Source organism: Brassica napus, chromosome C9, assembly GCF_020379485.1.
Source record: "Brassica napus cultivar Da-Ae chromosome C9, Da-Ae, whole genome shotgun sequence".
NCBI lineage: Eukaryota > Viridiplantae > Streptophyta > Magnoliopsida > Brassicales > Brassicaceae > Brassica > Brassica napus.
Genome location: NC_063452.1, coordinates 13834294 through 13846516, shown reverse-complemented (window position 1 = coordinate 13846516; position 12223 = coordinate 13834294). Strand labels below are relative to the sequence as shown.

General features: G+C 41.0%; 2 protein-coding genes across 2 annotated transcripts; both read left to right on the top strand.

The window, feature by feature from the left end:
* The first annotated feature begins 726 nt into the window (after window positions 1–726).
* LOC125592485 lies at window positions 727–2085 on the top strand. The gene is made up of 3 exons (XM_048767676.1): window positions 727–826; window positions 925–1934; window positions 2050–2085. Exons 1-3 carry the CDS (start codon window positions 727–729, stop codon window positions 2083–2085), a joined length of 1146 nt encoding a protein of 381 aa, XP_048623633.1.
* A 22-nt stretch (window positions 2086–2107) lies between these two features.
* LOC125593429 lies at window positions 2108–5103 on the top strand. The gene is made up of 5 exons (XM_048770051.1): window positions 2108–2711; window positions 2796–2927; window positions 3431–3957; window positions 4040–4124; window positions 4206–5103. Exons 1-5 carry the CDS (start codon window positions 2118–2120, stop codon window positions 4869–4871), a joined length of 2004 nt encoding a protein of 667 aa, XP_048626008.1. The 5' UTR covers window positions 2108–2117; the 3' UTR covers window positions 4872–5103.
* The last annotated feature ends 7120 nt before the right edge of the window (window positions 5104–12223 follow it).

Below are 12223 nucleotides of genomic sequence, written 5' to 3'. Positions count from 1 at the left end.
TATAGGCAAAAATAGAGATGATATTTTTGCTCCAATGTGTTCCTCTATAATAGAAGAATGCTATATTTGCCTCTATAAATAGAGGAATGCTATTTTTTCCCCTAAATATAGAGAAAAAACAGCATTCCTCTATTTATAGAGGTAAATATAACATTCCTTTATTATAGAGGAACACATTGGAGCAAAAACACCATCTCTATTTTTTCTTCTATTTTAGAGATCTCTATTATAGAGATGGGTTGGAGATGCTCTAAATAGTAAATGGAATCAAAAAAAAAAGTTTCACCTGATTGATATACTTTTAGTGGTAGCTGGAGTAAATAAAAAAGTAGACTAAAAAGTTACTCTACAAATGCAATACAATCAAGGAAAAATTGGCAAATTGGGCAAATTGCAAGTTTGATATTAGGGAGTTGGGCGACCTCGAGTTTAAATTAGAAGATTGGACGAATCGCCTTTTCCAGACATGTAAAATGTCGACAGAGGGCGCGCGTGGTTCTTGATATTACGACCGTGCCACCTCTTGATTTTTTATTTAAAAATAAAAAAAAGACCTAATAAAAGAATAAAAAAGAAGGAAATTAGAAAAACCAAAACATCCCTTATATCAAAATATACCAGAACCACCTCTAAACAGCTGCAATTGAGAACCAAACATAAGAAGAATCCCACGTAAGAACCACTCTCGACTGTACCCAGATCGGCATGGTATCCCCCTCCAGCGTAATGCCCTCGAGGAGGGTGACTCGTAGTCAATGCGCCAGTGATAGAGAAGCAAATCCCAAGAAAATTCCCCGACTAGACAAAACTGCGTCTCGTTATGCAGGTATCTCCTTTCGCTAAGCTTTGCTGTGAAATTCTTTGGAAAAAGTTTTTAAAAATAAAGCGTTGGGTAAATGTCTGGATTTGGTCATTGTATTTCAGTATCTAGCACGGAGTCCGAACTAGAGGAACCTGCATCCACCGACCAAGAAGAAGCTGCATCCACTGAACAAGACGAAGCTGCATCCACCGAGCCGGAATTTATTGTCACCACGCCGACTTTCCCGGAAAGACTGTTCGCACGTAATTGCTATCCTGGCAAACCTCGACTGAACATCTATTCAAAGGCGAGTATCATTGGATCGTTAGTGAAGTTGCTAAGAGGCTCCCCTGAAATGAATTGTCTGCTAGGAAGTCAGTTTGGAGCTCTGTTCCACTTACCTGTATCGCGCTGCTCAAACTCTGCGAAACTTGTACATTCTCTCCTCAGCCGTCAGCTGGTTACGATGCGCCTATATGAGCTCTGGTTCTTGTTTGCAGACAAGCCACTACGCTTTTCTCTGCGTGAGTTCGGAGACATCACGGGGCTGAAATGCGAGCCTGAAAGGGAAAAAGTTGGAAACGGGTCAGAATCTATCGATGCCACACCTGGACGTATGTGGAAAGAGTTGTTTGAAACTGAAGATGAAGACGTGACTGTACCAGATGTTCTTCGTATGCTTGAACAGCCTAGTCTTCCTGAGTGGAAGCGGTTGCCACTAGCTCTCATTGCGCTTGTAGATGGGCTCCTGGTTTGTGGTCACAAACTTCTTCGTGTGACGCCTGCTTACGTCGAGATGCTGGAAGACACCAGATCATTTCTTCAATATCCATGGGGGAGAGAGGCATTCGTCAGCACTCTGTCTAGATTGAGACCACCTCAACCTTCTGATCCTTCTAAAATGGATAAATCCCTTTCGGTCATGCGCCTTCGTTTGAAACAGCAGTCAACAGCGTGTTATGGGTTCCCTCTGGCGCTGCAACTTTTTGCTTTTAAAGCTATCCCCTCATTGCTTGAGAAAATTCCCGAACCTAATAAAACCACTTCTTTCTTGCAAGAACCAGAAGGATGCGACTCAACAAATGCACTTCTGAATTTTGAAGACATACTTCTGGTGGAAACCCAAACTGAGGTACAATGCTGTTGTCTATCTTATTTGCAAAACAGAAGTTAAGACGCTCAAACTTTGTGTACTTATGAATGTTTGTGTTCTTTGTTTGAGGTTATTGTTACGTATTCAATCCCAGATGAAGGTGGGGATCCAAAGTGGAAGAAAGAAGTAATCGATCCCCAAATAGATAACTTAGTTCGTCGAATGCGGGAAGGGCACGAGTTCAAAGCAACAGACTTTAGAGGAGGTGATTCATCCCTTCCACCTCTGAAGCCAGCCGAAAAGGCTGAAGGTGTTGGTGTCAAAAAGAAGTGTCAAAAGCCGTCTAGGCGGTTTGGGAAAGCATGTGATGAACCTGGAAGTTCGACTCAGGCGCCTCAGCGTCCTATTCGACCTCGTCGTGGGATATGTAAACAGGCTGAACCAGGAAACTTATCAGATAAGGAGCAAGAGCTGAAAGAGTGGATACGAGTTGAACTGAAAACCCAGTTGGGTAAATTGCGGAACGAGATTTTTGACTGGTTGCATCATGATAGGGGAGGCTCGTTCACGGTTCCGCAAAACACAGCAGCCGGTAAAACAAACAGAGACAACAGTCACGCTGACCCTACCGGCATGGAAGGTCCAAAGAAGCGACGTCCGTTCAGTGGTGATGGTAATGATGAAGCTGAAATATTTTGGTCTGATAGTAAGAAACACAAGAAGAACAACGGCGATGGGTTTAGCGACGATGAGACGATGAGAATGCATGATAATCATTGTGATGGCCGTACGCCAAATGCTCGCTTCTGGGAAAAGGTAATCAAACTGCTCCTACAATTTTTAATGATAAACAATGCCTGAATCCCGGTCTAACTTTTTTGAGGAAAATTCAACGTGTAGGTAGATTCAATGGCGGGCGAAGGCCCCTCTTTCTCGAAGTCGGCAAACATTCCAGAAGTCGATGTTTCAACGCCGATTGGACCAGAAATTGTATCAAAGCCAGCAAAACCGACTCTCCCGGAACCGTTGGAGGTAAATAGATTATAACAATGAATTTATAGGCTCTAGATATATTATGTTTTGCTGTTCAGCTTGGTTTGGCCAGGTATTCAGCGTAGATTATCAGTTGTTCGTTTTAGTTAGTGAGGTGTACAGGAATACTGATTTGTTTGGTCAGGTATTCAGGTTATTTAGTTAAGGTATTCAGGTTAATTTTTGAGGTGTACAGGAATACTGATTTGTTTGGTCTGGTATTCTGGTTAATAGTTCAGGTATTCATGTTAATTTATGAGGTTTACAGGAATACTCATTTGTTTGGTCTGGTATTCAGGTTAATTTAAGAGGTGTTCAGCTTAAGTAGTCAGGTATACTGATCTGTTTGATAGTTTTCAGGTGAGAGATCAGAGGTATTCATATTAGTTAGTCAAGTGTTCAGATAATTTTGCCAGGTGTACAGATTATGTTGATTAGGTATTTTAATGTTAAACTACATCTGAATCGAAGTATTTGAATGAGCTATATCTGAACGTTGTCAGGGCGAGGGGGGAGATGAGTCTCCAATATCAGGGCTAAATTTGTTAGCAGAAGAGGTTGAAAAGGGGACACGGAGTGACAATGTCTATAAAGATCCACAGGAGAACACTTGTAGGATGCTTACCGTTTGGTCTCATCCTGAATCTTACGTCCTTCCGCCGGAGGAACAAGGTGGTAAAGCGTCACCGACAAATTCTGAAGATTACAAGACACCGCCAGAGGATGATCCGATGACTGAATGTCGCACACCAGACGTTGGGAATTCGAAGCTGAGTCGATATCTGACTAGGTCATTAAAAAAAGCAGAGCTAGAAGGGAAATGTATTCCAATAAGCTCAACCAAAAAAGATGACCTCCAGACGAAGCGTATTCCGAGACGTTCAACAAAGATTGGAGGAGTGTACACCCCAGACAAGAGATTGAAGAAGCTTTTCCAAAGCTGCAAGAAACCCAAATATACGCCCTTAGCAGACTTGGAGAAAGCGCAGTTTCAAGAGTTTCAGTCAATTCTCCGCGAGAAACCGGCACAGTAAGTTGTTTGGATATACTGTATAAATTTCTTGGACTGTCAAATGTTTAATATTGACTTTTGGTTTGTTCTCAAATTTCAGGGAATTCGAAATTGTTATTGGGATCCATGTCTCAAATAAGTTCTTCCTGTCGTTGGCGCGGCCAACAAATTGGGTCAGTACCGAGGTATTCCATTCATCAGAACTTAATCCGTTTTATTCAAGTGGTTTGTACATATTTTTCTAATGGTTTGTACATATTTTTCAGCACATTTCTGTGCTAATTAGTATGCTAGTAAGGCGACATGGACGCAATTATCTGAGTCGGAGGTGCAGATTTGTAGACTACTTCAGTATTGCGGGCATCATATCAAAGTTCGCAGAGTTCGAGAAGGCCTCAGATAAATTGGGATTCAACTGGGGAGGGCTTGTCAGTTTCAGTTTCACCGGAAAAACGCCGCGTCGGAATGACAAGAAGGTGTTGTTGGTTGATGTGGACAGGGTGTACGCCCCAATGATGTGGGGAAAAGATCATTGGGTTGGTCTTGTGATCAACTTGACATGCAGACAAGTGGAGATTTTGGACTGCAACATTCCCCTTAATGAGTCCGATAATGAGGTGAACAAGCACATGGCTTATCTTCTACGCGCATTGCCTCATGTCTTAGCTGCGTTTTCGCCTCCTTCCGATAGTAGTCATCCTGAAGAAGACCAAGCATTTTCATGGGTGCGTCCAGACAATATTTACTTCAACGAAAGGTCTGGCGACTGTGGACCATGCGCGGTCAAATTTCTGGAAATGCATGCAACGGGATACTCCTATGAGGATATGGGGCAGATCGATGACAAAAAGGTGGACATATTCCGTCAGAAATACGCGATGGATGCCTATGAAGAATTTATTGGAAACGCAAAAGTTCAAAACGATGGTTGAAGACGTGTATACTGCCTGCTTCATTTCGTTTGTTAAAACGAATTGTTAACGGTTATTGTGTCTTTTCGTTCATCCAGACACTATAATTCAAACAGATCAGTTTATCTTTGAAGGTTTTATATCGTATTTCTTATATATTTAGGGTTTAGGGTTTAGTGTTTAGGGTTTAGGGTTGCATGTTTAGGGTTCAGGGTTATTAGAGTATAATATCCATGCAAGATCTCACCATAGTGTGTTAGTTATTTGTTTCAAAGGAAAACAATTTTTGAAGTAGTTGGTGTTTTTACTGTTTCATTTAATAAGTATTAGTGTAAAATTTAAAAATTGATTGCAATAACTATTTCTCTGAGTGTGTTAGGTACAAAATGTGGGAGGGGACAATAACTTTCCTAGTAACTCATAAGACTCCTTTGTTTATTTCTTTATTTTATATATACATATTCAATGCTTCTGATAAACATCTCCAACAGAACTCAATAGTATGGCATCTCTAAACATCCCCAATCTTCCAGAAGAAATTTTGTGTAAAATAATAGAGATGGTGGGAGCGGATTCATTCTACTATCTTGGTGGTATTTTGCGGGCTGGGAAACGCGGTTATGCACTTGTCCACGAACCCTCCGTCTTAAGGAAGTGTAATGTTCAGCCAATGGTCACCTTTGCAACATGTCAAATCTGCACTGGTGGTCAGTTTCGAGAGTTTTTCATCAAGTGCGTAACAGCTGGCAACACAAACGCTATCTACTATGAAGGGCTCTATGCAGCACTGATCGTAGGTCCTGAGAAATGTATTAGAATATTGCAACCAAATGTCCCAAATCATGATTTATCAACTTTAGCAGTCGGCATTTTCAACGTGTGTATTGGCAATGACAAGGAAGCCAGTAAACTGTTTCAGCAGTTCGAAGCTAATCACTATGACCTTCGCTCGGATGCGATAGTTGGACTGGGAGCTGATCTAGAGTGGCGATTGATATCATTTGGAGCGCCATACATGAACAGATATGGTGCATCTTTCAAATTTCCGGATGATGAGGTAATCAAGTCACCAAGCTGCCTTTATGGCCATGATTACACAGTCGATTTTGAAGGTTCTTGTAAAAACTGCAGGCTATTTTGGATATGCTGCAACATTTCTCACATCCTCTAGGACTTTATTTATGTTATCCTCGATGTTATCTGTTTTCTATCGTATAGCTTAAGTATTCGTAGACCTTAAGTATTCGTCAATGTTATCTGTTTTCTCTCGTAGACCTAAAGTATTCGTCAATGTTATATGTTTTCTCTCGTATACCTTCAGTATTCGTATACCGTTTAATCAATGAAAAGTGAGTAAAGATAAATATTAATGGAATTATGAATAGAGATGTCAATTGGGCTGTCCATGTCCAATGGGTATGTCCTTTGGACAAAGCAGTTTATTGGACATTAATCTTAAGTCCAAATTGTACCCGGTCCAAATTGTCCAAACACAAAAAAAGACCATTCCAAAACAGACCCTTCCAAATAGAACCATAAACCATTCCAAATTGGACGTCCATGTCCAAATGGTTTTGACCCATCTAATTTGGACTTAATAGGTTTCAGTCCATTTGACATCCCTAGTTATGAATGTTAAGTAATAAAAGTGAGTAATTAATGGAATTATTCGTAGACCTTAAGTATTCGAATACCGTCAGTATACGTAGACCTTAAGTATTCGAATACCGTCAGTATTCGAATACCGTCAGTATTCGAATACCGTCAGTATTCGTATACCGTCAGTATTCGAATACCGTTAGTATTCATATACCGTCAGTATTCGAATACCGTTAGTATTCGTATACCGTCAGTATTCGTATACCGTCAGTATTCGTATACCGTCAGTATTCGTATACCGTCAGTATTCGAATACCGTCAGTATTCGAATACCGTCAGTATTCGAATACCGTTAGTATTCGTATAACGTCAGTATTCGTATAATTAGCCATTCCTAATTTTACTAATATTAAACATACATAAAAAGACAGCAATAATAAACAGAAATCATAAATTTTATTATATAATATAATAAAGAGTTCAAAAAGAAAAAGAGATCAACATAATTACAAAAAACAATAAAATTCAAAATATTTAATAATATTAAAAGAGGAGGAGGTTCCTAGTCGGAGTCGAAGGTGCTGGATTCGGTGCCGGAGCTGTCTGGGTAGTTGTCCATCCTGAACTGCCCAGAACCCAATGTGTCGTCGGTCCAGTCGGAAGCGTCGTCATCCACGTCCGTGTCCATCTGCATCCACTCCCAGTAGTCACTTTCTTCATCGTCCTTTAACCCCGTCTCTCCTTCGCCGGGGTATCCATAACCCTCATCCTCCGGGTCACCTTTTCTCTCCGCCTTGCGAGCACGTTTGCTACTGCGGTGATCGGGGCTTGTGCGGCGGCGTTTGCGAGGGCTGGATGGAGGTGTTTCCTTTAACCCCTCCTCGACTTCCTCCGCCTCCTCGAACAGGGCCTCGAGTGTGGCGAACTCCTCAGTTTCCAGACCGTCGCGGATCTCTTCCTTCAAACCGGCCTTGGCCAACAGGATCAACTGCTGCTCGGTGCGTTCGCCGACTATAGGCAAACTGTAAAAGAATCGTTTGTATTTTGCGACGGTCATTTTGCCCTGGCTGATATCAGACACCATTTTTGGAATGAAAGAGTTTTGCAGAGAAAGAGGTTTGCAGAGAATGTGTTTAGAAAGATGAAAAAGATATTAAATGACAACAGAGTAGTATATATATTACGAAAATAATTAATTAATTTTTTGGTAACAGACGCGGCGTTCCATTACTACTCCTCGGTTTAAACCATGCGAATTAAATCGTTGCGACTCCTCGGTAGAATTAAATCTCCGACTGATTAGACCATATGAAATGAAGTAGGAAACTTTCTTGTCGTAGACAGAGTTCACTTAAATTTATTGGCGTGTTAAAACCATAAGTGTACGCGTGTTCGTACACCAACGAAGAGAGAGATGAGAATACCTTAAGTTCATACATTCATTAGTACAAATATGTATAAAGAAGATGTCTTTTCCGTGTCAGAAGGTTGCCCTAATTTCAAACTACGTTATGAAGCTTACGTAACCGAGGGGTATAATGATGACTTCGTACACCCTAACCGAGGGTGTATAATGATGACTTTTGTACACATTATGAAACTACATTAATTCAAATGGGTTTGCTTCTTAATTGGATATGGATAGGCCCATTATGAGATAAACAGTTAAAATTTGATAGAAGAGTACAAATTAACCTTAATATAAAATTACATAACAGAGTACAAATTAACCTTAGAATCCCTTAACCTTAACATAAAGAGTACAAATTTGATAGAAGAGTACGAAAATTACATAATAGATCCGACAAATGCTAAGATCAGCGATCCACCATAATTAATTGCTTAAGCTCTTTGATCTCCTCACGCATTTGCGCAAGTTCAAATTGCAGCTCACGGCGGAGCGACACCTCCTCAGCATACTGACTTCTCAAGCAATCCAGCTCTTCCTCGAGGGCGGTAAGGCAGTCATGACGGATGTGCAAACCATCGTTCTACAAGAAAATATATTAGATTTGTTAGCTAAAAACAATACCATTTCCGTTAACAATGGAGGCAAATTTAAGTATTGTGAACTCCAATATTACCTTAAAATCTTTGCATACGTAATAGTTTCTTCCTCTGTCATCAGCTTCCACGGTGATAGCTCCACCGCAGATACACTTCGTTGGAATTTTGTAATTGGCATAGACACAATTGCTCACCCAGTCATACTCCCTTTTGTGATGCTTCATCTCTTTATAGTAAGGATCCGTCATTTTGTGGTACTGGTGAGTGTGGTGAAGAGAGATTGTTGAGTGTTGTGAAGAGAGATTGTTGGGTGTTCTGAATTCTACTTAAATAGTGCAAGATTGTAACGGCTATATTTTACTTCAAAAGCATTTCTAACGGTAAGTTGCTTCAAAAGCATTTCTACTTAAATAGTAGAATATAATATTGAGAGGGATATATTCACCATTTTTTTTTCAAACGTGTTTATTGGTTCATAGAATTTTAGTAGAATCATAAAAAAATGACACATTACAAAAAACCACATCAAGAGTTCATTACTCATCCGATTTATTACATTACAAAATAAAGAGTTACTTGAATATGATCACCAACCCAAGTAAAACTAATATAATAACCATTCCACCAACAAAGTATTCGAAGCCATTGGTTAACCTTGTTCTGTTTTCAGCTAACTCAGACACTATCTTCTCTAGCCTAACCAGCTTCTGCTCAGTCTCATTCTGGAGATCCTTAAACTTGTTAAGTTGTGGGTCATAGTCATTCCAAAAGGTAAGATAATCTACCTTTTCAGACAATTGAAGTGTGTGCGTATCCCTGGCTCTCATCTCCTCCATAACCGCCTCATCCCACCATTTATGAACATGACAGTCTCCATCATTAACATAATCACACGTGTAGTATCTTCTACCTGGATCATTTACAGTGCGAGATGTTGCTAGCTTAGGCCGACCACCACAGTAGCATGTCTGCGGGAATCCAAATTCGACCTCGGGTTGCGGAGGGTACTGAACCGTCGCAGCATAATTGTAATTTAGCTCAGCTTGGTCCCGACGAATAAGATCTTCAACCTCACGGTCTTCTGTGTGGCTGGAGTCATTCCCACCATAGTCCTCTGATTCGGAAGGCTGGCTATAGCTATAATCAAGTCCCATCTTTAGTATAAAAATAGAGTAAAGAGAGAATCGCTAAAAATCTGAAATATAGACGACACAAGCAGTCATACTTAAATAGATTGAGATTGTAACGGCTATATTATTATTGGACCACAATACAACGGCTACATTGTATTTAAATGTCTTTCTAACGGCTAGATTGGCTACACAGATATCGTACACCTCAAGTTATAAACAAGTTACATCAAATCATAAACATGAACACCATATTTAGGAATGACAATAAAACCATACATATCTAATAAATTCAAGAAGAAGCACTGCGTAATCCATATCTCATCAGTTCGCAAAATAGCATTATAGATGTGTTATTAGGAAACACCTAAACAATAACTCCCTTGTCAACAATACATAAAATCTCCTCCATCCATAACCCATCATTGTAGCGGTTCTTTACAAGACTTTTTGTTGTGACCTGAGATATGACATCGACTACATGTGTTTAGTTTCTTCTTCTTCGGCCCCTCCTGAAAAAAACATAACAGCCTTTATTCAGAAAATATCCATGACTACAGTCAGATGAGATTAGGTCGTACCGGTATTTCTCCTGCAGAACGTTTACGCTTGGTCGGTGGACGTCCTGGTGGTCTCTTCGTCTTTGGTGGTAACATGATAAGGTCACTAACCTCCGAAGGTATGAAAAGATCTTGCGGATCTGGAACCGGGAGTGTAACACCCTTTGTTGTTTCATTCCATGTCTTTTTTAGATAGGCGTCTGCAACGAACTCTGAGTGCTGCAAGTCCCGAAACATAGCCGCAGCAATGGCATGTCGACATGGTATTCCAACTTTCTGGAATTCAAGACATGTGCAAGACCTGGTTTCCAAATTAACAGAACTCCCGAAGCCGGTTGTTTTTAGAGTTACCTCAAATTCAAAAGCAGACAGAGGCATCACAGCGTACGCTCTTGCGTCTTCTAGATTGTTCTCCATCAACTCGTCAACAGCCGGGGGGATCTCACCACTCATTTTCGATATCTTTCGCTGTCTACTCACAAACCAACGACTAATCATGCGTCTGATGAACTCAAATAGCGCCATTATCGGGGAATCGCGCGCAGGAACTAGTGCTTTGTTGAGAGACTCAGCTATATTCGAGCTCATTAGATTGTACCGCTCGCCCTCAAAGTGTGACCTTGTCCAATGTCTAGGATCGATCTTCTCAAGATAATCCCAACAGCGCTTATCTGTAAGTTTGATCTCCGCGTAAAGTCTCTTAAAGTGGGATACCTTGAATACCTCGGCTGCCCTGCCAACCATTTGCTTCTGATTCCTTTTCTTGAATTTTGCGTCGACGTTTCTCTGTAGGTGTACGAGGCAGCACCCATGGTGTGAAAGAGGATACCACTTATCTTTAGCAACACATATTTGATTTGCTCTATCAGACACAATAGATAAATCGGAGCCATCTTCTACGATCTCTGTCAGCTTCTCAAAAAACCAACTCCAAGACTCGTTTGTTTCATTGTCTACAACAGCAAACGCTATAGGGAATACCTGAAAATTGGCATCTTGCCCACTTGCAGTTAGTAAACACCCTTTGTACTTCCCAAACATATGAGTACCATCCACCACAATAACCTTCCGTAGATGCTTCCACCCGTCAATGCAAGCTTTCAGCGCCATGAACGCGTACTTAAACCTTGTCTGACCCTTATCATCTTTTTCAGTTTTGATATTAGTAATGGACCCAGGATTTGCATACTTTACAACATAAAAATATTTCGGCAGGAGCTTGTAAGAGCTCTCTTCTGTTCCTTGTGCAGCCACAGTTGCTAACTCTTTTGCTTTCCAACATTTCCAATATGTGGCCGTAAACAAGAACTCACTCCGGAGCATCTCGGGTAATTCAGATGCGCGCGGTCCAGCTTGGAGCCTTTCATACTTCGATCTCATTAGTGCAGCTATTACTTTCGACGTCGCATGTTTCTTATATTGCGCTTTAGCATCAGATGTGCAGACATGCTTCAGTTGCGCCTTCCTCACCTGATATGTCGAAGATTCCCCCAATTGCTTAGCCATAACATAAAATTTGCAGTTTTTATCAATGCATTTCGCTGCGACGTAGTTAAACGCATGTTTGTGGAACTTGAACCTGAACACCTGCTTTAAGGCATAAATGTGCAAACTGATCTTGAATTCTTGCTTGCTACTGAATAGCTTCCCAGTGTACATATCAGCATCTGCTAGAGTGAAGTCAATATCATCGACGGTATAATCGTTAACTGCTTCGTTGTTAGACGAAGCTTCTACATCCTCAAATCCATATAGCTCAACGGCTCTAACGGATTTCATGAGTGATTCGTCATCAGCCTTATCCTTTTCACGACGTCTTCTTGCGTCTTCCTCACGGCTTCGAGACTGAGGTACCGGTTCGATAAAGTCGTCATCCTCGTCTTCTCCAACCAGGGTTTCATGTGTCTGACCACCCAAACACACTGAGGTACCGGTTCGACAAAGTCGTCATCCTCGTCTTCTCCATCAGATGTATCATGTGTCGGTCTAGACGAAACACATTGAGGGACCTGCCCAACGAAATCATCACTGTCGTCAACTTCCCGAGTATGCATGTTGAACGGCTTTGGAGGAGTCT